This window comes from Arvicola amphibius, chromosome 3 (genome assembly GCF_903992535.2).
Source record: "Arvicola amphibius chromosome 3, mArvAmp1.2, whole genome shotgun sequence".
NCBI lineage: Eukaryota > Metazoa > Chordata > Mammalia > Rodentia > Cricetidae > Arvicola > Arvicola amphibius.
In genome coordinates this window covers 162,151,402-162,177,540 of record NC_052049.1, presented here as the reverse complement: position 1 = coordinate 162,177,540, position 26,139 = coordinate 162,151,402, and the positions used below count along the sequence as shown (strand labels likewise).

At 38.4% G+C, this 26,139-nt stretch overlaps 1 protein-coding gene across 2 annotated transcripts in view; it reads left to right on the top strand.

The window, feature by feature from the left end:
- Pls1 (plastin 1) overlaps positions 1 to 25,460 on the top strand; it is a 93,841-nt gene extending 68,381 nt beyond the window's left edge. For both annotated transcript variants that reach the window (XM_038322910.1, XM_038322911.1), the window contains exons 7-16: positions 358 to 523; positions 602 to 744; positions 2,589 to 2,684; positions 3,777 to 3,972; positions 8,356 to 8,434; positions 13,553 to 13,667; positions 17,963 to 18,096; positions 18,597 to 18,720; positions 23,462 to 23,586; positions 23,814 to 25,460. In XM_038322910.1, the coding sequence (XP_038178838.1) occupies positions 358 to 523; positions 602 to 744; positions 2,589 to 2,684; positions 3,777 to 3,972; positions 8,356 to 8,434; positions 13,553 to 13,667; positions 17,963 to 18,096; positions 18,597 to 18,720; positions 23,462 to 23,586; positions 23,814 to 23,949 (1,314 nt within the window). In that variant the 3' untranslated portion in view covers positions 23,950 to 25,460. The remainder of the gene's footprint in view (positions 1 to 357; positions 524 to 601; positions 745 to 2,588; positions 2,685 to 3,776; positions 3,973 to 8,355; positions 8,435 to 13,552; positions 13,668 to 17,962; positions 18,097 to 18,596; positions 18,721 to 23,461; positions 23,587 to 23,813) is intronic.
- The last annotated feature ends 679 nt before the right edge of the window (positions 25,461 to 26,139 follow it).

Below are 26,139 nucleotides of genomic sequence, written 5' to 3'. Positions count from 1 at the left end.
GTCAGTGAGAACTGATGTTAAATGGGATGGTAAGAAGATTGGGGAAAGAAATCAGGAAAAGCCGGGTGTTCTAGACACGCGGGGTTGAGGTGCTTTTAGAACACACAGCAGATATATCTACAATATCCAGCCTTGAAGTGGACGCTTGCAGGAGGCATGTGGACCAGAAATGGAGATCTGACATTCATTGGCCTATCTGGGTGACAGTTAGCCATGTGAGTTTTTACTCGTAGTAACTTACTTGTATAAATATTATGTTTAAAAATGAGGTTTTTTTTCAATCAATTGTTACAAACAGCTCTGTGGAATGGAGTTTAGAAATATGTCCTCACTTGTGTATCTCCTTTGGCAATCCAGGAAAATCTGAATCTGGCGCTGAATTCTGCCTCGGCCATCGGTTGCACCGTGGTCAACATTGGTGCACAGGATCTCAAAGAAGGGAAGCCACACTTGGTCTTGGGGCTTCTCTGGCAGATCATCAAAGTTGGTCTTTTTGCTGACATTGAGATTTCTAGGAACGAAGGTAAGATCATCAGATACATTACTCTTCAGTTGTGGATAGCCCGTGAAGGAAGAACTGACATCTCTGTTTCCCTCTTAGCCCTGATTGCTCTGCTAAAGGAAGGGGAGGAGCTTGAGGAGCTGATGCGGCTGTCTCCTGAGGAGCTGCTGCTCCGATGGGTGAACTACCATCTGACCAACGCAGGGTGGCGCACCATCAGCAACTTCAGCCAGGACATTAAGGTTTAGATGGTTGAAAATTACATTCTTTTCTTATTGTTATTATTATTTTGGTGGGGAGCATGTGTGTGGCAGCCAGAAGACAAACTGTGGGAGTTGATTCTTTCCTACTCTCATGTGGGTCCTGTAGATGGGACTCGGGACACCAGGCTTCCGCAGCAAGTGCGTGACCCACCAGCCACCTCGCTGGCACAGGGTTTAGATTTTCACGTTCGAGTTTATTGCAATGAAATAAAGGTGTAGGATATAAGAAATAGGGGTTCAGACTTAGATTTGAATCCACAAAGATGATTGGGAATGAAAAAGGAGGGTTTATCTTTTTCCTGTCTGAGTTAGATGCTACCAATTACATTCACAAAAATTGTTTAAAATAATAAATTGATTTATTGGCTTTTAAAAAGAAGACTTACAGCTGGCTGTGAGATGAAGGCGGTGATAGTTTTATAGACTAATTATTTCGCCCTGCCACTGATTCACTAAATTATAATGAACTAAGAATTATTGCATCTGTTTGCTGGATTGGAGCCCTGTGGGTTCAATACTCTTCCTCTTATTTTGTTAATAGCCAGCTAATAGAAAATCAATTTGTCTGAGGACATGGGGACTCAGTTGATTCTGGGAACCTTATGGTATGTCTTCTAACCAGAGTCACCTAGAAACACTTTCCTCTCTATGGGAAAGCCTCGTCAAGGAAACTGTAGCATCCACTTCCGCCCACCAGTACCTTCCCCAAGGTCACTGCTGGCACAGGAACTGCCAAACTGGATCCCTATGACTTTTCTTCTCTGTGATTTATTTTTCCCAGAATTATCTGGAAAAAACTAGAGCAGTGCTGCCTTTTGTTCATAGTTCCTCTTCAAATATAATGCTTCCAGTCACCTTTTGTCACAACGGTGACATAGTTTTCTCTGCTTTCAGGTCTTAACTACTGTTCTAAAAGCTTAGTGGTCTCAGTCTCCTTAAAATTCAGTTCAGTTCATTCAGATATGTATTAAGAATCTCCTGACATTACACCAGGCATGGTGATGTAAAGGCTTTTGAAAGTTTACCAATTAGACCTAGCAAACCATGCAAAATTTACTGGCTTACAACAACGATTTAGTATTTCTCATAATTGTTTGTGCTGATGCCACTTGGCTCGGTGGTTCTCCTCTCCACTTGTCTTCGGGGATCAGTTGTCAGTCTGGCTGATCTGAAAGCTGCACAAAGGCGTCAGTCATGTGACTTAGTGCTCCTCTGCCAGGCCTTTCCACACGCTGAGGATGGCAGACAGTCGGGCATTTTAGGTAGAGGGTAACTTCAAGAGGGAGGAACCGTGGAGCTTGAAAGCCCCAGGGCAGTCACAGCATTCTGTTGGTCAGAGTGAATAGCCAGGCCAGCCTAAACAGGAGAGGAGGGGAAGTAGCTCCTGCTTCCTGCTGGGAGAAACTCCATCTATGTTTGGAGGAAAAAAAAATACAGCAGCTATCTCTGGAGATGCCTACGGAGATGGAGAAGGATGCAGCATGATGTAGGGATGCACTGGTTCATTCTAGAGAGCCCAGCAAAGCCTTCCCAGAGTAAACCTTTGATCTTAGCCTAGAAGACAGTGATGCTGGGGGATGTGGACACATGAAAACAGTAAGGGGAGTAGGGGAGATTCCAGGTATAGGCGACAGCATTGCTAGAAGCTCCGGCGTGTAAGAGAAGCCAGAAGCCTGCAGTAGTGTTGTGTCTTCAGGAATCCCTGGGTAATGATGCCCTATGCTATTTAATACATCATTTTGTTTTAGATGAGAACACTTTTTCCCCTAAAGTTACTTTTTATTTTATTCATCTTAAAATGCTATTTTTTTCTTTTCTTGAAGGACTCAAAAGCCTATTTCCATCTGCTTAATCAGATTGCTCCTAAAACTGACCGTGATGGTGGCCGTGCCGTTGCCATTGATCTCTCAGGATTTAATGTAAGTGATTTTTTTTAAAAAAATAGTTTTATATACTTTAGAAATAGTACACATGGCATAAAAATTATCATTTTTGAGTGTATAGTTCAGTGGCTTTCAGTATGTCCATTGTTCTTTGTAACCATCCCTACTGTCTCTGTCAAGAACATTTTTGTGATCTCATAGTGAAACTCATTCCATATAACAGTAACCATCCACTCCTCCTGACTCCTGTGACTCATCTATTCTACCTTTTAACTCTGAATTTGATTACTGAGTACAGTGAAATTTGCAGTATAGCACTCTCTTTCTAACCCCCTCTGTAACATGAGGTCCTGCTTGTTGGGGTTTCTGTTCTGCCCAGTTCCCACAGCCAGCAAGTCCCAAAGAAAATCACACAGAGATCTCCATAAGTTATAAACTGATTGGCCCATTAGCTCAGGCTTCGTATTAGCTCTTATATCTTATATTAACCCATTATTCTTATCTATGTTAGCCACATGGCTCAGTACCTTTTTCAGTGGGGCAGGTCACATCCTGCTTCTTCAGTGGTCTGGGCAGGACTGGGAGGAATGGGCTTCCTCCTTCCTAGAATTCTCCTGGTCTCATTGCCCCACCTCTACTTCCTATCTGGTTTTCCCACCTATTCTTCCTGCCTGGCCAATCAGCGTTTATTTAAAACATGATTGACAGAATACAGACAATTCTCCTGCACCACCCTTCTACCTCTCCATCCTCCCCCTCTTCCTCCATCCTCTTTCTGTCCTGTGTGCACATATAAGTTCCTAGTACCTTTAGAAGCCAGAAGAGGGTGCCTGATGCCCTGGAACTAGAGTTACAGACAGTTGTGACCCTCCATGTAGGTGCTGGGAACTGAGCACAGGTCCCCTAGAAGAACAGCTGGTGATCTTAACCTCTGAGCCATCTTTCTAGACCCCCCCAAGAGACTTTAAAATATTTAAAATGAATGGTTGAGGTTGATTTGTGATTCTTTCACATTCTGCTATTATTTGAAGCATTTGCAGAAAGATAATTGCTTGTAAATATCGTATCTATAAAATTATGTCAGTAAAAGTTTGATATTGACCATTTTTATTTTATTTCCCCGTGTAGGAGAAAAACGACCTGAAGCGTGCTGAATTCATGCTTCAGGAAGCGGATAAGCTTGGCTGCAGGCAGTTTGTTACTCCTGCAGACGTGGTTTCAGGAAACCCAAAGCTAAATCTAGCCTTCGTAGCGAACCTCTTTAACACGTACCCGAGCCTACATAAGCCTGATAACAATGACATTGATATCAATTTATTGGAAGGTATGTTCTTTCTGCCTCGAGCTGACCACTGTATTTCTTTTTGTGGCACTGTCCTGCTTTACTGTCCTGGGTAGTGGACTGTGGTGGGAGGTGCGATTATGTGTGTGTGTCCGCATGTGCAGTCACAGAAGTTGAAATTACAGAACGTGATTGCTGGGTTTTGTTGTAAGAAAATGCCGAGTATATCTGACTTACCTGCCATTGCTCCAGAGGAGTTAAGTGAAAACTATTAGACATTTAAGGCATTCTCATAAACGATTCTGTAACATAAATTCTGCCACCAATGTGGAGAATGAACTCTCTATTAATTCTGCCACCAATGTGGAGAATGAATTGTCTATTAGAAAAAGTAAACCTTGATAGCATTTTCCCCTTTGAAAGTAAGTTTGACTTCATTATTGCTCTTTTCAATATTTCTATGTATATGAAAAAATTATCATATTCATTATTTATTGTGTTTAGGTGATTGTTATCTGTTTCATAATATAATACTTTCCTGTTTTGCTTCATGAAATGCAGATTTGACCCCTCCTAATGTAGGTACTGTATTTAGTACTTTTCTATATTCTATAAATACATTCATTCTGACTTTTCCTTTTATTAGTGGCATTTATTCTTTCCACTTGGGTTGATATTTATTTATTTTTTTGCAATTTCATGCTATGTTGTCTTAATACACCTATAGAATGAATGACTACAAGCAAGAAATGCAAATGAAGTTCTTAGCTAGAGCAAGGCTTTGATTATGTACACTCTACCTAATTTGCCTTCTATAGCGATGGGATATTGTGCTAAACATATTAGACCTAGTTCTGACAATTAGACTTCATGATTTTATCTCTCTCCTGTGACAAACCTTTTCATCGTAACTGTCTTTGGAAGAATTTAGTCATAGTTTATCACATAATTTGTTTCATATTATTGATGCCTATTCTAAAGTCATTGAAGCTTACAGTATGTGAATTGTCTTAATGACAAAAACGTTCTCAATCACGAGCTCTCTCTCCTCATCTCTGTCACCCGGACTCTCTCCCACTTCCTCCCATTTTCACACCCTCACCCACATCAACACCACGATCATTAAAGAGTAAAAAGCGTGGGGCTGGGCTAGCTGCCCGGGGGTGAGGCGACCTAAGGCTTAGTCGCCTGCTTTGGGAAGATAGGAGAACTTCCGTTCCTGTAGCAGAGTGTCCTCTTGTCTGCCTGGTCTTTCTTCTTCCCCGAGGAGACAGAGCGAGTCAGCTTCAGAATCTCTCTCTGGGCGGCCGCAGCTGGAGCTCCCATCACTTCATAACTACAGGGTCACAACCACTAAAATTTCAGATTAAATGTCTTTTTGGTTATAGAGCTAATTTAATTCACTCTTTTTGAGAGTCATGCCCAATAAGGACTATACTCTTCACAGAGATACATAACCGAGAGGGAAAATGTCAAAAACATAGACTTCAATTTTTTTTTTAAGCAGAAGAAAAATTAGGGCAAAAAAAACCCTAGAACTTTAAAAATTAAAGAAAAAAACGAAGACTTTTATTTTTGAGTCTGGAAAATTTCGGAATCCCTCTGCGTCTTACAACAGAAGGCATTGTCTAGAGTGGCATATTAAAAATGATCTGCTTTTTAGAGTCACTGAATTCTTTGCTAATATAATACCTTTTCCAACTTGCGCGCTCTCCTCTGTCATGTGTGGGTTCCTTTGCTAGTGTTCTGCATGCGTTTGAGAGTTCTCAGTGTGAACATGGTTGCTACATATTTCCTCTAGTATCCCTATACTTGTTAGGATACTGTGAGAAATATTTATCAATCATCTCTATTTAGAACATATGTATGTCCTGACATAGCTGCCAAAAATGCATTTGACTTTGGCTGTCATTAGATTATTTTCCTCTCTAAATTTGATTTCTTTTTTAACAGATCCTTGTGAAATTTTGCTTTGAACTTACCACACCCCAAATTTATATATTAGTATGTCTCATTGGCAGAGAATTTCGCCTATAGGGAACTAACGAAATTTAGAAGCCCAGTTAGATGTGACTCCTTCATATCAAATTGTACCAAACATGTATGCTGAATACGGAGAGACTATCTGAGAAACTAAATAGACCATAACATTAGAAAGACTTTCTTCCACCATTTAATATCCAAGTGACAGCTGTGAGCCTTGACTTTCTTAAATATATGTAAAACACAAGTAATAATATTTACTTTGAAGAGTCACAGAAGAGGTTTAGCATGACCATGAATGAAAGCATTTAATCTGCAGTATGTGCTTATTAGTGGTTAGGGTGGGAGGAGGAACGCACATGCAGTGAGTCTTGAATATGTTATTTCTCTTTCTGTCTCCTTAATAACAGTTTGAAAAATACTGTTTTATCGAAACTTGCCAATTCGACTTGCAAATAAAAATATTTTATAGGGCTAGCAAGTAATCAGAAATTAAGATTTTTAGTTACATGGTTGCTTTAGTTGTCTGCAATCTAAAGGCATTTTTCTAGTCTGCAATACATATGTTTTTGAAATGCTTTATGTGGCTCCTGAACAAATGCATAGTGCTTCTGGCTTTGAGCATCTACTTTCCGAGGTGACTTAAGTGGCACTAGGTAAATAAATGCTCACTTAGAAAATCTGTTTACTTTCTGTGCCTTATAAATCAAAATAACACAATTAGTTAAGAATAGAAAAAATACAAATGTCTAAAACTTAGAACAGTTTCTAAACTTTTAAATGTAAGCTTAATGTCTTTTCAAATAACTATTGTATCAACAGTCTCAAAAGACTGAGTATCTTAATCAAAAATTGTGACAGTCCATCTTTTGTAATTTAAGAACGGTAATTTGGACTTTCCTAACTAGAAACAATGTAAAAATTTCCTAGTTACTGGGGAGGAAATGTATCCTGATTTGGTATCAGAAAGTTAGAGAAAGAAGCAAAGGCGACTCCCTGTTGTCAAGCAGTGAACATGATGGGCTTATGTTTATGTCGTCCTGGAAGCAGGTCAGAGATGTAATCTGCAGCACTTGTTTGAGTTGGCTCTTTTAATGAAAGTTTTCCCACGTAGATTGTTTGTTATGAAGCAGTGTAGCAGATATGACAGAATAATCAGTTACTTTTTGAGATTGGAGGGGATAGAATCTTAGCAAGAATTTATTTGGTTAATAAAACTAGATTGTAAAGATTCTGATAACTGTTAGGTAATAGCACTGAAAATTTTATTGAAAATTGGAAATAGGGTGAATAGTTTATTTATTGAATATTTGATGGAAATAAACAGAATCCTTTAGCTTGTATGAATATTTAGTCCTTTGAGGATATTTAGGTTCATACTCTGTAGTACTTAATTTGAAGGTGACCATAGAGATGACTAAGAATGAATCCTGGAGACTAGGTGCTTACAGATTTCTATTCCAAATGGCATTGTAAGTCTCTCATGGACCAAAGTCTAGAGTGACCTATACTGGCCTGGGCATTAGACGTGATGAGATGTATAAATGTTTTAAGAAGTATAAAGGTTTTAACTTCAGGGAGTTTGGTGATAAGATACAATATAAGTTGTTTTATTCTCCTCCCGCATTCTCAAAGAATAAGACAAGATGCAGTCACTTGGAGCCATTTGCTGGCAGTAGATTCTGTAAGGCGGATATGGCAGGGAGAGCTCATATCTCTCCCTGAGTTGGGCATACCATATTCATGCTTTTTAAACAGATGGTGGTACACCCAGGGAGACAGGCTAAACAGAAGTACCCAGAAGTAATGCTGAGTTATCCCCTTGAGGTGCTCACTGGGGTCCAGTAACTCGCAGTGATGAAATGTCTCAGAACAAAATGGAATGCTGTGGTGGTCTGTGTTCCTTGTGAGTTTTTGCAGTAGCAATCTAAAGTAACGCAGAAAGCTGAAGAATGTTGATACTCCTCACTGCATGTTTTTTGCATCACCTGAAATCTCTCCCCTTCGTTATTTGTAAAGTTTAGATTGTGTGCCCAGGAAGGTTCTTGTCTAGCTGTAATCTGCTCAAATGTCAAAATGCTGCATTTGGGAAAGGTCGAATTTTCTGGTCTGTTTACTCGGCTGTTTGTTACCTTGCAGGCTAAACGTCTGGCTTTATATTTGGCCAAACCAGGTCATAACTTTATGCTACTTCATTGCTTTTATACTATCTGCTGCATCCCTGGACAAAACCCTTGGCTCAGTAGTTCACAGCCCTCAGATAAGGGGATCTAGAGGGAAAGAGAACAAACGGAGGCTTCCTAGGTAGTTGGGATGAGAAACATTTTCCCCTTAAAGACATTACGTCAGACAAAGTGGCCAGTTTACCCCTCCAGGATGCTTTAAGAATAGTTCTTAGTTACTTTGGCCCGAGTCATCAGTGTGGGTTTTCCTCTACCCTAGGAGAGAGCAAGGAGGAGAGGACGTTCAGGAACTGGATGAATTCACTGGGGGTCAACCCATACATCAACCATTTGTACAGGTAAAATGGCTGCCTATGTGTCAACCTTATCATAACCTAATTTAAGTTTCCCTTCTAGGTATGTTTTCATGAGAAAGTTTTCTCAAATCACAAGAATTTAGCCAACATTTGGAATGCTGGGAATGGGCAATCTGTTTTGTTTGTTTGTTTGGTTTTAGTGTTATATAAAAAGACAATGTGATGATAATAATATTTGATTATAGTATAAAGAGTAAATTTCCACATTTTTATAGTTGTTGATCACAAAAATAAGAAATTATTTCATGCCAGACAGTGGTGGTGTACACCTTTAATCTCAGCACTGGGGAGGCAGAGGCAGGCAGATCTCTGTGAGTTCGAGGCCAGCCTGATCAAGTTCCAGGACAGCTAAGGCTACATAAAGAAACCCTGTCTCAAAAAAATCAAAAAAGAAAAAGAAAATTATCTTTCAGCACTAAGGATTAGAATAACAATAATATCTAATACATTTCTCATCTATATGTCACTATTTTTCACTATAACTCGTAGTTTTTCATTTATTTTTATGCTTTATTTATACTGTAATTTTCACATAAGATTTTCCTCATGTGTAGAAATAACTCATTTCTCTGGACAATTATTTTAAGTTGTCTTATTCTTTAAAATTTTTTAAGATTCATTTTATTTTCCCAAAACGTATCATTATACATCGCTGTTTTTCCTTACCACTGTCTGTCCATCCTCCTCCCCCTTTTGCGAGACCTGCTTCATTCTCTGCAGATTCCCCTTTTTAGATCTTTCCTCTTTTCCCATCATCCCCTTTATACATTCATGTCCGACACATATATCCATGTATAGATTAAGCCTAGGTCCTGCATATGAAAGAAACACATTCAATGTGTCTTCCTCAGTCTGACTTACTTCATGGAGAATAACAATTTCCATTTCCATCTATTTTTTTCTATGTGTATCCTAATTTCCTGCAAGGTAATCTTTTAATTTTTGTTGTAATACTGAGGATTGAGCCCAGGGCTTTGTACATGAGTGGCAAGCATATTACCACTGAGTTACATTCCTAGGCCTGAATGTCCAAGTTTTATACCTCTTTAAAGCTGAATAAAATTACACTACGTGTATGGATCAAATGTAGTTTATTTATCCTTCTGCTGGTAGACATCTGGGCTGGTTCATATCTTAGATGAACAATACAACAATAGACATGAATGTACAAACATCTCTGTGGTATGCTAACTTAGAATCCTTCGAGCATATATTCAGGAATGGCGTAATGAGATAATATAGTAGCTCTGATCTTGTCATAGCAAGTGTACATTAACAGGGCTATAAAAATATTTATTAAATTATGTCCTATGCTTTCTGCTAGTGGTAATAATGTGTCTCTTTAGACATGGCTAAGAGAAAGTGTTCCTTTTCTCTTTCTTATAGAATATAGGCTTGATGGGGATGGAGAGATGGCTCAGAGGTTAAGAATAAGGACAGAGAAAGTTCTTGGGGCTAGAGGCAGATGGCTACATTGATGTCTAGGGACTCTTCTCGACCAGTCCTTAGATGGCCTATCACTACCAGTGTCTTCCCTTTGTTTCTTGTTCCTGTACTTTTTCTGGTTCTCCAAAACAAGGTGGGCCATGTTTGAGATATGTTCAGCTAGCCCCATGTATATAGCTGGTCTCCTGTCCTTCAGCCCTCAGGTATATAAAGGGCTTTTCTATCTCCACCTGAAAATCTCATACAATTGGGATACAGAAGTGGCAATCTATAGCTTGCAAGCAAAATTTTTTAATAAATATATATTAAATATATAAGTATTAATATATATTTAAATATATATGTATATATCTGAGCCTGAGAGCAACAACGGATTCCTACAATAGAAAGGACTTTTGAGTCAGACGGTATTTGTGATATATGAAATTTTATATCTCAGTGTTTACAAATAAAATTTTATTGGAACACACACAAAAGAATATAGTCTAGACAAAAATACATGACAAACAATCCCACTTTCAACATTTTTCATAAAAAATTGAACTAAATCTATCAATAATTTAAATACCAAAGAAACATCTTCAAGGGGCTGGAGAGATGGCTCAGCAGTTAAGAGCATTGCCTGCTCTTCCAAAGGTCCTGAGTTCAATTCCCAGCAACCACATGGTGGCTCACAACCATCTGTAATGAGGTCTGGTGCCCTCTTCTGGCCTGCAGGCATACACACAGACAGAACATTGTATACATAATAAATAAATAAATAAATATTTTTTTAAAAAGAAACATCTTCAAGCAGGAATTGAATATATAAACTAAAAATTAATTTTTAGCAGAAAAACTCATTCACTGTGATTTTTTTAAAATTATATTTTATGTTATTGAATATTGGGGTGCACATGTACAATGGTGTGTATGTGGAGGTCGGAGAATAACCTTTTAGAATTCTTTATCTCCATCTACCTTGACCTGGGAACTAAATCTAAGTCACCAGGCCTGCACAGCAAGCACTTTTACCAGAGTCAACTTGCTGGTCTTAGCTAAGGATTTCTGTTCCTTGCTATTTATTAAAATATTAATTAAAATTGTAACCAGCATCATCTTATTTTAGTAACTGTTATTTTAATAGACATTTAAGAACACAAGTCTAGAATTTCCGGCTGGATGAAGAGACATATAGCAATTAGACTAGAGCTTTTGTTATAGGAGCAGGGCAGCTAAAGTTCCAGCATTGGAGAGAGGTGTAATTATATATTTATAAATTCATTTAAAAGATGTCTATAGTTTATTATTGAGAATAAATTAGCAATAGATTGAAGTACAAAGTATGACCTGGTTTAGTTTCAAACTGATTATATGTAAATTTGTAAATAATTCTTAAAGCCTTGATAAGTTCATATTAAATTATACAAGTCTAAGAATAGAGAATATAATTTTAATATGAGTTGGACTTATTCTTTAACAGTGAACATGTATTTTCTTAGTATTAATGGTTAAACTTTTTTAAAAATTGAGATATACTTATTTTTATTTTATGAGTATGGGTGTCTTATCTGCATTTTTGTCAGGTATTAGGTGTGTGCAGTGCCTACAGAGGCCAAAGGAGGCAGGCCACCAGTGGTAGGTAATTTGGTGAATGCCAGACCAGTGAGAGACCCTGTCTCAAAATCAAAGTGGACAGCTCTTGAGAAACAACACCTAATGCCCTTGGGTGGCCATGGGTATGTGAATATGCACACATCTCCCAAACATAAACCATGAATATGCCTGCATATGCACACACACACACACACACACACACACACACACACACACACACATTTAAAAAGAATTAAGATTTGTTGAGAGTCAAAGTAACTTTTATAACATTGAGGATACTAAAGTTCTCAATGGTTGAAAGAAGAGAATTTACCAAATTTTTAGTTAAAAGATGTTTTAGCCGGGCTGTGGTGCACGCCTTTAATCCCAGCACTCAGGAGGCAGAGGCAGGCGGATCTCTGTGAGTTCGAGGACAGCCTGGTCTACAAGAGCTAGTTCCAGGACAGGCTCCAAAGCTACAGAGAAACCCTGTCTCGAAAAACCAGGGAAAAAAAGATGTTTGATTATTATTATAATATCCTTCTTGATATTAGTAAAGGCATTAAGGCATATGCAATTTTTATCTTGAGAAAGATATAGTCTACTTTTAGAAGATCTTCAAAGTAACATAATCGTAAAGGGGACCCTTCGAGATGGAAAAACAGTAGGCATCAGTATGTGTCTATGAATTCAGGTCTGGTTATATTCCTAACCCAACCTTAGCATTTAATTCCCAACCTATAATACACTCAGTTGATTCCAAAGCAACTAGACTGACTATAATGCTGTTTTTAACTAAATATTCTTTTCTTTAAATAAGCTGTTAAATATATTTCTGGAACTATTAGTCCTGGAACTTTTCTACCACCATTTGGTTCTAGAATTTATTGTGAACTCCTTGGAAATTATTCAGGTCTCTGAGCCTCAGGTTTTGAATGTGCAGAACATGAATAATAATAATAATAATAATAATAATAATAATAATACCATAGTAAATAAGAAGGAAGGTGAATGCATTTAAAATAAAAGAAAGAAAGAGAAGTAGGTGAAACCCCAGAACTTGCAATGACTTTAGTGACGTCTTTTTGCACACAAAATGCTCATGTGCTCTTCAGACCTTAATAACTGTACATGAGATGTCTCCATCGCTTGGCACAAAGCCCGGCTTTACTCATTCACTGCCGCTTGGTGTGTGCCCAGAGAAGGAAAAGTAACTCTGATATGAACCTTAGCAGAACATGGCCAGTGGATAACCTATTGGAGGAAAACAGGCACGCATTCCTTCCCTGACTGCTACTTACCGCGTTGATTCTGCTTTATTTCCTTCACACCAAGAGCTGAAACAGACTCGACAGACTTTAACCTTTTGGAGATTGTATTTTCCTGAATCCAAAGTAACAGTGTTCTTTAGTATTCTTACATTCAGAACTCCTACTTCCTTGTAAAATCCTTCCTCCTAACTTTTATTATTGAACAGGAACAGCTACCCACTGAATAGCTATAATTTTCCTATAACTATTTTTAAAGTTTTAAAAAATCATAATATATAACACATGAACTCATTCTATTGTGTAAGTCTCAAACAATGTAACTGTATAGAATAAAATAAAACAAGCAATTTCCCTTGTTCCCTCTCATTCCCTTTTTTCTGCTCACAAGTGATTGCTCTTAGCAGTTCTTACATATGCATAAAACTGAGGTCAAACTATATGAGTGGCCTGCCACTTGCTTTTAAATACTTAGTATATGTTGTAGAACTTTTTATATTGTATTTTCTGACCAAATTTAACATATCTGCGGGCAGCCCAGGAGTTCATAGTAAGGATAGTGGACTCAATAGTCTTTATCATAGTTCTTTGTATGTGTGCATGTGTACGAGTGTATATACATGTACAAATGCCTTGTAAACTTGAAAAAGTTGGACAGGTCCTTAGGTTGAAAGTTTGAGGTGAAATGAAAGCCTTGTCATTTATTAGTTTTAGGTGACTTTTGTGTGTTTAAAGATACGTATCCATCTTTAGGACAGTCGTAGTAACCGACGGTTTTCCCTTTCTTATGTGCATTTCCTTCCTGTTTTAGTGACCTTACAGATGCCTTGGTGATCTTCCAGCTCTATGAGATGATCCGCGTGCCAGTCAACTGGAGCCATGTCAACAAGCCTCCGTACCCTGCTCTCGGAGGGAACATGAAGAAGGTGAGAGGCGTGATTGTAGCTCTGCTAATGTTTCTCTGATGTGAAGCCCAGGGTATCAGTTCATAAAGATTGGTGTGTGGTTTGTGCCTATAGATTTATTTCACCTCAAGATGCACGAAGCGTAACGGGTTCTTCATAAACTCAGTTATTACCAAGTGTTTGGACAGATGAAGGCAGTGCTTTCAGGATGACACTTCATACACTGTTTTCATCTTTAACAAGTTTTGGTACTTCTGTCATTGAGATGCAGCCTAAGTGCCCTCTTGGGCTATAATTGCCACTACTCGCTCAATCTTCGCTGCTTCCTCATTCATTTATTCATGAGATGTATTCTGATTTCTTACTACGTGCACAACGCGGTGCACAGAAGAGCGCGAGCCGTGGAGCTGCTGCTTAGGAGGTGCCCCAGAAATGATGGTGATATGATATGTATGCCTGTGACTGAGCGAAATGGGCACCATGGGCTTTAAAGAGAAAAGGGCCACACGTTCTCCCATCCAACTGGCTTCATGTTGGAGGCTGTATTTGAGTCAGGATCCAGAAATTGATTGAATTTTGTCACAGGGAAACTAGTAGAGGGGTGGAAGCCGAAGGAAGTGGATAGTGGTGGGGCAGTATGTTGCTGAGAAATAAAACCTTAGAAGAAGTGTTCATTTTTATGGCACTTCTAAAATTGCTTTAATAATATATAACAGGAATATTTAATAAAATCCTTTGACCTTATAATTTCAGTTTAGCAATCTCACGAGAAACTAGAAAGTCAGGCTGGGGAGAGGATTCCGGTGGGAAGTGCTGACTGTGCAGATGTAAGAACCTGAACTCAGCTTCCAAAACCTATGTCAAAAGCTGTGTATGGTGCCCTGTACCAAACTGAAAGCCAGATGTCATCCCAGATAGACCACATGCTCTCCTGCATGGTAGCACTAATTTGTGGTTTCCTAGTCATTGCTGGCTGTATTGGCATCGTCTTGGGCTCTACAGTAGCAATCCCGTTCCCTTCTTACCATCAGCTCTCCTCAGAATCTGCCTTTACTGACACACATTTCACACAGAGCCATGACTGTCGTTAACTGGAAAAGTTTCCCATTCATCCTCACTGATTTCTCTTCCTATTCATACTGTAACACGTTATTTCATAAACTAGAAATTCATTTCACTTATTACAATTATATACATCCCCATACTCTTATTTCTACTAAATATGCTAAGCAGGGATAATTAACTATGAGTACTAAAATTGTTTAAATTTTTTAATAAAAAATTATAGTGTGTGTGTGTGTGTGTGTGTGTGTGTGTGTGGTGTGATTGCACCTCTGGCTTAACTGTTTTAAATGGAGTCTTGACTGACTTGGGAAAGAAAACTAATTATACTCTTCTTCTTAATTAATATTTTTTCCAAGATGTATTTAGTAAACACCTTTTTTTCCTACTTGTGTAATAAAATTTTAAGACTTGGGGCTGGAGCGACGGCTCAGCAGTCAAGAGCACTGACTGCTCTTCCAGAGGACCTGTGTTCAATTCCTAGCACCCACATGCTGGATCACAACCATGTGTAATTCTAGTTTCAGAAGATCCCATACACTCTCCTGGCTTCTGCAGATACTATATGCATATGACAAAACCTCCAAATACTAAAGGGGGGGGGTGTGGATTTTAGAGCTTACAATTTCATCAGTGCAGAAATACCTGGCCGGGGTGGGGGGCAGGGAGTTGCATTGATGGTTTTGTGGGAAAAGTCCTTTCTACAAGTGTTAGGACTTGAGTTCAAATCCCAAGAGTTCACATAAACATTGGACATGTAGCAGCAGTGTCTATAACCCCAGTGCTCCTATAGGGAAATAGGAGTGGGGCAGGAGAATCACCTAAAGCTTGAGGGTATGCAGTAGAGTAACAAGGTGTAGATGAGGACTGATGCCTGGGGTTGCCCTCTGACCTCCGCATTAGTGCTGTGGCATGCATATGATGCCTGGGGTTGCCCTGTGACCTCCGCATCAGTGCTGTGGCATGCATATGCCACATTTGTATCACCTGCACACACACACCTACACACAACTATGAACACACAGAGGAAAACAATGAAAAACATAAAAAGCGTACCTCTGATACATATGTCGCCAGATGATGACTGATAAGAAGCCTCTGTAGAGACTGCACCTAAACAAACATTTAGAAAGGACCCAACTGGGTTTCTCTGACTAGAAATGAGTAAGTAGGTGGGAAAATGATTTACTTGGCGTTTGTCTTAGTTACGTTCTGTTGCTGTGAAGAGACACCTTGACCATGGCAACTCTTATAAAAGAAAGCATCTAGTTAAGGGTTTGCTTACAGTTTCAGAGGGTTAGTCCACTAGCATCATGGTGGGAAGGAGACAGGCCTGGTGCTGGAGCAGTAGCTGAGAGCTTTTCATCCTGGTCTTTAGACAGCAGGCAGAGAGGGAGACACCAGGCTTGCTGTGGTCTTTGAAACCCAGTGACACACCTCCTCCGACAAGGCCACCCCTCCTAATCCTTGCAAACGGTTCATCAGTTAGGGACTGAGCAGACACATACCCGAGCTCTGGGGGACATTATTCACACCACAAGTGTTGATAAATCGGATTTTTCCTGCAGATGGCACTGTGATGAGAACAAAGCTGAAATGTGGAGAGGATGATAGGGATTTGTATTCTGATTTTTTTTTTTTTATTTTAAAGACAGGGTTTCTCTGTGTAGCTTTGGAGCCTATCCTGGAACTTCCTCTGTAGACCAGGCTGGCGTTGAACTCACAGAGATCCTCCTGCCTCTGCCTCTAAAGTGCTGGGATTAAAGGCGTGTGCCACCACCTCCCAGCTATAGGGATTTATACTGAACACTTTTTATAGGAAATTGATACTATGCATAACAAAAGAAAACACGTAAAAACTAAGCATAACATAGTTCTGACTCTAAGGAAGCTAATAAGGGCCAGATAATTGGCTGGCATAGTTAAGATTTTTTAATTATGTTTTGTGGTTCTTGGGAACCCAAGAATCTCGTACACATGGAGAAAGTACTCTACCATTGTGACTCTTTGTTCCTGGGGTGGCTTTAGCAAGCAAGCATCTTCCCACTCCAGATAAAGAACTGATGACAGACCGGAGTGAGGATCCCTCCAAAGTCCACACTGGTGAGCCAGTGAGCTTTATTGGGGTGCCTTAAAAGAGTATGGAGTGAGGAGTCTCTTACAGGAGCAGAAATAACACCGATGCCCACCCCAGCATGGGTGACAGACAGCTAATGAAAGCTGGAAACCTGGAGCACACTGCACAGCCTGCAGGCAGCTTAATAGGGTGGAAAATCCTTTTCCAGTGGCTCAGCTGCTCTCAGACTCTTCTAAGCAGGTTAGCTACTCCGATGCTGATTCTCAGGATCCTCACTGAATTTTAAGGAGCTTCCCTGCAAGATGGAACGTTTTGCCTCCCTTTAGAACACACTGTGGCTGAAGAAACTTTCCTCCAAGGTAGAATGTCTTATTTAGGAGGAGACTCCTGCACAGCAGCTACATCCCGGACAAGGCCTTTGCAGAATCAAGTGGGCAAGGACCTGAATTTCAGAGAACACATCCATAGGCTTTCTAATAAACTGTAGTCAAATTGAAGGGGAGGCTAGCACTTTTTGGTTTTATGAGAAAGGGTTTCTCTGTGTAATATAGCCATAGACTTTCTAAGAAACTATATAATCTGTATTCAAGTTGGAGTGGGGCTAGCACTGTTCAGCCATTTTCTTTTTCTTTTTTTCCTTTTTTTTTTTTTTTAAATCGAGACAGGGTTTCTCTGTGTAACTTTTGGAGTCTGTCCTGGAACTCACTCTGTAGTCCAGGCTGGCCTCAAACTCAGAGATCTGCCTGTCTCTGCCTCTGCCTTCCAAATGCTGGGATTAAATTCATCTATTTTCAGAATCACTTTTTAAAAAAGATTTATTTATTATGTATACAGTGTTCTGCCTACATGTATGCCTGCAGGCCGGAAGAGTGCACCAGATTTCATTTTAGATTGTTGTGAGCCACCATGTCATTGCTGGGATTTGAACTCAGGTCCTCTGGAAGAACAGCCAGTGCTTTTAACCTCTGATCATCTCTCCAGCCCCCTTTGTTGTTTTGATCACTTCCCTGTAAACTGGGTGTAATTACTTCACTTGGTTGTTAAGAAATAACATTTGGTCACATAGTGTCATTGCTGTTACTTTGCCTGTGGTTGGACTAGGCTGGCATAGTTTGGGAATATTTTTAAAATCTGTTTTGTTTTGTTTTTAAAAACTAACAGTTTTGCTTACTTACAGATTGAGAACTGTAACTATGCAGTAGAGCTTGGGAAAAATGAGGCCAAATTCTCGTTGGTTGGCATTGGTGGGCAGGACTTAAATGAAGGGAACGCAACCCTTACTCTGGCACTGGTCTGGCAGCTGATGAGGAGGTAAAGGCTCATGTCTTCATTCTTCATTGTAACACTGAGTTTCCTCAACAAGTCATTTGAACTAAACACGTCGCTAGTTTTGAGAGACTCATGAACATACATAAGAAATAAACAATGTGAAATAAATTAATTCCGTAAACGGTTTGCTATTGGTTATATATTTTCAAAAATTACCATGGGTTAATCTCTAATGATACAGTCATTTTCTATTAATACATCTTCAATGCCTTTGGAAGGAATTATTTTAAATTTTTAAAATATTATCTGGCAGTGTTCTGTTCTGATTAGTGAGCTTTGTAACTTTTGAATGTAATTAAGTGCAAATGCCAGACTAAAATAAGAAATTTAAATTTTGGAGACAGGAACTTGCGATTCAGCCTTTCAAGTGTTGGGGTTATAGGTGAAAACCACCACACCTGGCTATTTCTTAAATGCTGATATAAATTATGTGAAAACAAATTCCATCCCCTTGTTTCAAGTTCATATCATTTCTGTTGCAGATACACACTGAATGTGTTATCAGATCTTGGGGAAGGAGAAAAAGTCAACGATGATATTATTATTAAATGGGTCAATCAGACTCTCAAAAATGCAAACAAGAGCACTTCTATTTCCAACTTCAAGGTAACAAGAACTTTTAAAAGTTAATACCTAAGTTAATTGAAGGGATTTTTAATGAGAATTACATTAGTGAGGTTCAGAAACATATAACCCAGGAATTTAGGCATAGTAATTATCTGGCATGTGTAAACTTGGAATAATTTGAATTCTTATATTTTCTATTGGTTATCTATTGAATATAGATGCAGGTTACTGCATTTAACTGGTAATCTGATGTCAGAAATAGAATTGAGCCAAAAATCCAGTAGTCAAGTGAAAAAGAAGCTGCAGTGTATTTGGTTGTTCACATAGGCCTGTAATGTTTTGTGCTCCCTAGCAGCAGGGTTCTGAATCGCATTGGCCTCATTTCCAAGCCACACAGAGCCAGCCAAGGCGATGCAAGTGGGGATTGAGAAAACCGGTAGGAAAAACGATTCTTATCATCCGGTTTCATAATGCACTTAACACTTTCTTCTGAGCATTTGTGGACAATTCATACAGCACGGAAAATGTAATCCACACAAACATCCCCACTAATTTCCATGCATTTCCATTGTGTTCTGCTGTTGCATGCAAGCTGGTATTAGCTACAAATAAGCATGTTTGCTTGAGCATATTCATTCAGTGACCCTTATGTTTGTGACTTTTATTATATGTTTAGAAAAAGCCCAGCAATTTCTGTTTTTGAAAACAAAGTGCCAATAAATGAAACCCGAAGCTATTTTTAAAGACATCTACCCATCTTTATCCTTTTCTTTGCCTTTGCTCTGTGTGTTTAACAGTATTTGAGAGTAGCAGAAATATCATACATTGGTAAATTAAGTCACCTTATAAAGACCAATGCTTCCAATGGTTTTAACAGAATAGATCTTGGGAAATATGTTCCCTGGGTCCTAATTCAAGTACATCTTCTTCTCTTCTTTTATATCTTGGACACTGATAGTATTATTGTTTGTAGCTTTCATTCTTATTTGTCTCCATGTTTTAGATACAAAATACAATTTTAAATTGTAAATATGAATGTGGTATATTATAAAATTCTGTAATTGGTCATCTCTGAAATTATAACGCCGAAGTTACACACACACTTGCATATTTATTAAAAATAAGTGTGGTAGATTGCATAAGGTTCTAGGTTTGACCCTGGTAGTAAGCAAATGTGTGTGTGGTATGTGTGTGTGTGTAAATAAATTATCAAATACAAAGAAGAAATGTTTGGAGACAGGAATAGTTATTGAAGTATTACTAGTATACTAAAGAAAAGTCCAGAAAGTGTAAGAAGTTTATTTACCTCTCATTTATATTAAAGACAAAGCTGTACAATGGACGCAATTCTACTATGGAGTAGATCATAAAATTCAAGCCATAGAACTGATTTTCTCAAATGTACAGTCTGGTTGATCTTTCTAGCTCAATAGTCAGTGAAGAGTGGACAGAGAAAACAGATTTGATGGTGGTATGTAGGCTCGAAGTGCATACACCTCATGAGAATGGCCGTTAAGTAACTCAGCATAATAAACATTTAAAAACTAAAAACAAAACAAAACAAAAAAACAAAACAAAACCCCGCAAGTTGATTTGAACATCAGCTGGAGGGCGGGTTGAACTGGCAGACAACACAGGAGCTGACAAGCTGGAAGCAACCATCTTGATTAAAGGCGACACTGAGGATGGTTTCTAAAGCACGTTGTACAGAACAGGTTAATTCAAGATCAGGGAGAAGCTGGTTCTAAATCGGGAACACCGAGTAAAAGGCGTAATGTGAAAAAGGTGATTGTTTCAGAAAGAAAAGCCTGAATTCACGAGCAGGGAATTCACCACATTCAAGACATGCCATAACTAGGCATGTTAGAAAAGACATATTTAGCCCTTTTATTTGTAAAGAATTTTTCCTCACTAAGAGGACGGAGAAGTAGCATATCAGCAAGTAATAATAATTGTAATTGCTATTTTTAGAGACTGGTAGTCATTGTGCTAAGCAGACTTCGCATTTGCCAACTCTAGGAGCAAAACAGTGAGCATTCGAGAAGTTAAATAACTTGTCTGCAGCCGTGCACCTTTAAAGAGAACCGGCTTTCCTATCAAGATCTGTCTACTTGCAGATTCAAAACCAAACTTTGTAGATGGATGGCCCTGGGTTGAACTCTTGCCTCAGACTTGTAACCTGTGTGACCGACGTATTACTTATTCATTCTGTAATATCAAAGCTCACTGTGTCAGGTGCCTTGTTACCATGGCTACCTCAAAGAACTCACTGTTCAGGAAAGGACATAAATAAGAAAAGGAGCATTGCAGTATGAGGTGTCGGCAGCACTGTGTAAATCAGCTAAAGAGGATGGCAGTGCACAGAGACACCTGTTTTTCAGAAACCTTGGCAGTTTGCACTGGGGGTAAACGAAACTGACCTAATATGTGATTCTTCATTTAGTACCCGAGTACTCAATTGTTCTTGGACAAGTTATAATATTAATTTCTCTGTGTTTTGGTTTCCCCAAGTCTAAGATGGAGATAATATCTGTCTTACACGATCATCGTAAAACTAAATAAGTTAACAAACAGAAAAAGGTTTAAGCATGTCTGGCACACAGAGGGCTCAGGAAATGGGGCTTGCTGCGTTAATGGCACTGCCTGTCTGTAAAGGGCATCAGATGTGGAGGGCTTCCTGTTGAATCTTTTAGAAGACTCTCTTGCTTACATCGCTGTTGTTGCCACTTTTATTTTTAAAAACAACAGGAAGAATAATAAAATAGACTATCAAATCAAAGGAAAGAGATGCTACAGTTCAATATCTTGGAAGGAAAGAGATGCTATCTTGGAAATCAGGCTAACCTCTAGGTTTCATTCTCTTTTAAGATCCTAGAGACTTTCTCCTTATTTAATTTCTTTATGTTTAACTTAAAGGAAAAGTGCTGTAATATATATGGAACTAGGGATTTTCACAATATCCTCTACCTTTTTGCAATAATAAAATGTCTCTCGATGATAATGTACAAGTCAGGGGAGTTAGAAGATAGGTCTGTTTTCTTGGAAATATTATTTAAGGGTCTGATAAAATCTTTAGAAACTTAAAATTTTTATTGAATTCAGTAAAAACTTCCCCCAGGGTAAAACATGAAAAATAGGAGGGGGAAAAATTATTGTTCCTTACAATAATGGCCAAGAATTATGTGGTATTCCCATCCCAGAGCTCAGGTAAAGGTGTTTCTGTCTTCAAGAGTAGAAATGCAAATCGGTTTAAAGAGAAAAGTGCTGAGGACAAGAGCAGACAGGCAGAGGTTGGTCAGTCTTCAGGAGTATTTGAGCCTGTAGTTCCCTCCACCACCCATGACTGCTTTGCCATTCAACCCGCCAACTATACCCCAAAGCTGATTCCCCTCTCAGTTCTAGTGCTGGTTAGGACAGAGGTTCATTCATATTCACATTCAGAAAAAGTTTTGATTTCTGAAAGCCTAGTTAACTGAGGCTCAAGTAAAATCACTGTGGTGCTAGAACTGCCCTGTTCATCTTAGACTGGGGGCTCTCTGCTTTGTTACTGCCCCTCCAGAAGGGCGTTTTTAGATACTTTTTTTCCTTAATTATCCATTCCCTGTCAATTATTTATAATTGTGGGTGTTTTGCGTATGCGTAAGTCTGTGCACCATGTGCATGCCTAGTGTCTGGAGGTCAGAAGAGGGCTTAGATCCCTTGGAACTGGAGTTAAAAATAGTTGTGAGCCACCACATGGGTTCTGGAAATTGAATCCAGGTCCTTTGGAAGTGTAGCTCTTTAACTGCTCAGCCATCTCTCCAGCCCTTCCCTATGAATTTTTAAGACGCAGATACATTGTATATCTGGCTTTATATTCTTTACACATAAAGTTTGTTTCAAATGCATGACCTACATGCAATTCAGGTTCATTCCTAGAGCACTGGATGGCCAGAGCTTTCCTTGAAGCTCATGTCCACATTGAAAGATACGGACACAGCAAAAATATGGGTTCTGTTAGAACGGAGAGAGGCAAGGAATGAGCCAGTGTTGGGTAGGTAAGCAATTGAGGCCATTATTCAAGCTTAGAACAACAGGTCATTTTCCCATCAGCAGGCAAGTTATAGAACCAGTTCAGATCAGGGTTTTTTATTTTAACAACAACATTCCATCCCCTAGAGTGGTTGTCCATTTTTTAATTCATCCTGGAAGTAGCTGGAGAATGAAACATCTTGGGTATTAGTATTCTACTGTCACAGTTCAAATACCTCATGCTTATTGGCTGTGCTAGCATTTGATTTTTGGACTTATGTACTTCATAGTTAAAAGAGGGTATAGTTCATTTGTTTCTGGCAGGTAGGATTACAATATAACGACAAATAAAACACTTAAGTCACCAAGAACGCCATCTTTGTAAATGTGAGGTTCCTGTCACTATTTGATTCCCTTTCTGAAAATACTAACCAAAGTCTTAGGAATTCATGGTCCATAAAATATAAAATTATTAATTTAAAAAACATCAACTCCATCTCAAAAGTTATTTTTCACAGAATAGATGTTACAGTTGGCAAAAGTGGGAACTTTATTCAGGAATGGGACAACTCTATATGCTATAATTTACATTAAGACTGAAGGCAAATCATAATTTAAATGGTTTGTTATATGTGTTGTTTGCAGAAAAGTTTAATATTAAGTACAAAGAAAATTTATAGGTTGGTTTCAGTTTCATGACTGTGACCAGAAGCTGGCATTTGTGGAAATTAAAGGTAAGATGTTCGTGTATGTTTTCTTTATTTCCTAGGATAAATCCATTAGTACAAGCTTGCCTGTCTTAGATTTAATAGATGCCATTGCACCAAATGCAGTTCGTCCAGAAATGATCAAGAGAGAAAACCTTACTGACGAGGACAAACTGAACAACGCTAAGTAAGTTTATGTCAGACCACATTCACCTTCTCGCAGTCTTGACCTAAATTACTTACATTTTCATCTTTTAAAGTTCAACTCATGTACGGAATATGAGTTTTAAAAAATCACATCCTTAACCTTTTCGTAAAGTTAATCTCATAAAAAAAAGATTCTTCTGTTTAAAATGTATTAAGTTAAAACACGGTAGACAACAAATCGCAAGGTATCTTTCTTCTCTTTTCAAGATATGCCATTTCAGTTGCTCGGAAGATTGGTGCCCGGATATATGCATTACCTGATGACCTCGTAGAAGTAAAACCAAAGATGGTCATGACAGTGTTTGCCTGCCTAATGGGAAAAGGACTGAACAGAATAAAATAATAAAGCATTTACTATGATCTGCCACATTAAACACATCGAATGTCTCAGTTTACAGAATTTTGAATTGTAGTGGGTATAAAATCAGAGTATCTGTATGCTCAAAATAGTTCTGTATTCAGTAATGAATAACATCTTGTCCATACTAGTTAGAATTTCTCAATCTTCTTGATTACTTTAACAATCAATACCAAGACAGGAACATCTTATCAAGCTGCTATTTCAAATTTAAATTATTTTATTTCCTAAAGGTCTTACAAAATAAGACTAATCATTCTTTTTCATAGTTCAAAAAAGATCTGTATAAAGTTTTGTCAGGTCCTGCTATTAAAAGTGTTTGGATTTTTTTGAAGTGTTATTTAATTTTGATCACAAATGTACCTAAAGTCATAGTCCAACTCAGTCCTTTTTTACCTCTGTAAAGGGGTCTAAAACTGTAACCTTGCTGCAAATTTCTATTTCGTATATAAATTTAAACGGGTAAATATGGCTCACCAACATAAAACTTTTTAAATATGAAAACTAATTCTTGAATAGACCTCAAGGTTCACTCTCTTGCATAAGTTGTAGGAACTTTTTACTTAAAGTTTGATTGTAATTGCATTGCTAGTTTACATGTCCTAGTTTGATAATATAGCATTATTTCTGACATGTAGCATAATACTCTATGTTGGTAAGATGCTACATATATGTATTTCCCTACATCATCTGAATTACCCAGATTTTCTCAAATGCTATGTATTAAGTGGTCAGCCAGCCATTAAGTATTTATTTTGCCCCTACAAGATGTGTGATATCTGATATGTGAAGATATCTTTTACAAATATTAATTATGAATGTGTGTATAGTTATTTTTCACCTAATTCCTTTAAAATACTTGCAGCCAAACCATCCCAACCGACGCTGATACTATCCTGTTAGCATCACATTACACTTGCTAGCTTCATTACTAGTTGTAATGAAGCCGACGTAATTAGAACATGCCCACCAGATAACTTCAGTAGAAAGCACGTAACAGCTAATGTCTGTCATAGTCTTGTGTTTCTCACAGCCCTGTATAACCTGGAAATGTTTAAGGCTTGTGTTCCTTAGGAAGAGTTAAAACTTGAAACCCCTTTTCCCCAGAATTGTGAGCAGTAGAGAAATTCTGTGGCTCATAGTGGAAGCCAGAAATACGCTCCCACCTTCCACTTTGGTGCCAGTGAGCTCTCCTACTGTGCGGCGGAAGTGCTTCGCTTTTCTCTGTGCGAATGAGTTGTCTACATCTTCCTCCTCCCCTGGTCAAAGCATATATGTTAAGGGTGAGAGTGTCTGTATCTTTAGGGTAGACTTTTTTAAATGAAATACTAACAGGTGGAGTTCTTAAATATATTCTTCTACAAGAGATTTCTTTGCCTTTTATATTTTGATGATTGTTTTCTTATATGAAGATGTAAGTAGGCTTTTGCTCTTCTGAGAATATTTAAATCATGCTTCTCTGATTTTTTTTCACCATCATATTTACTAAGATAATCTGATTGACATGGAATTTAGTACTTTAAGGCATTCTTTTTTCTCACAAAGTATATTTAATAAAATGCTGTGTATGTAGAATGAGTATTTGTGTATTCATTTCATTTAAAGAAATCTATAGAGCCTTCAATCTTGGTCTGTTATAAACTTATTCACCACAAAAGAATACAACACCTAAATGAAGAAATACAAAAACTTTATTTCTTTGGAAGTCAGGTTTCTTCTTCTTTCATATAAGAAGAAAGCTTAGGGGCTGGAAAGATGGCTCAATAGTTAAGAGCACCCACTGCTTTTCCAGAGGGCCCTGGTTCAATTCCCAGCACCTACATGGCAGTTCACAACTGTCTGTAACTCCAGTTCCAGGGGATCCAGCATCTTTACACAGACAGACATGCAGGCAAAACACCAGTGCACATAAAATAAAAATAAATTTTTTAAGAAAGAAAAATTAAAATTCAAAATTGTACTGTTTTTATCATTGTGTGTGTGTTGATGGTATGTGTCAATGGGCATGCATGCATCTACATGTGGAGGCCAGAAGACAGATTTGTGGAGTCTGTTTTCCCTTATACCTTTATGGGAATAAACGCAGATTTTCACCAGGAGGTGGTGGTGCACACCTTTATTCCCAGCACTTGAGAGGCAGAGGCGGGCGGATCCAGAGGCCAACCTGCTCCAAGG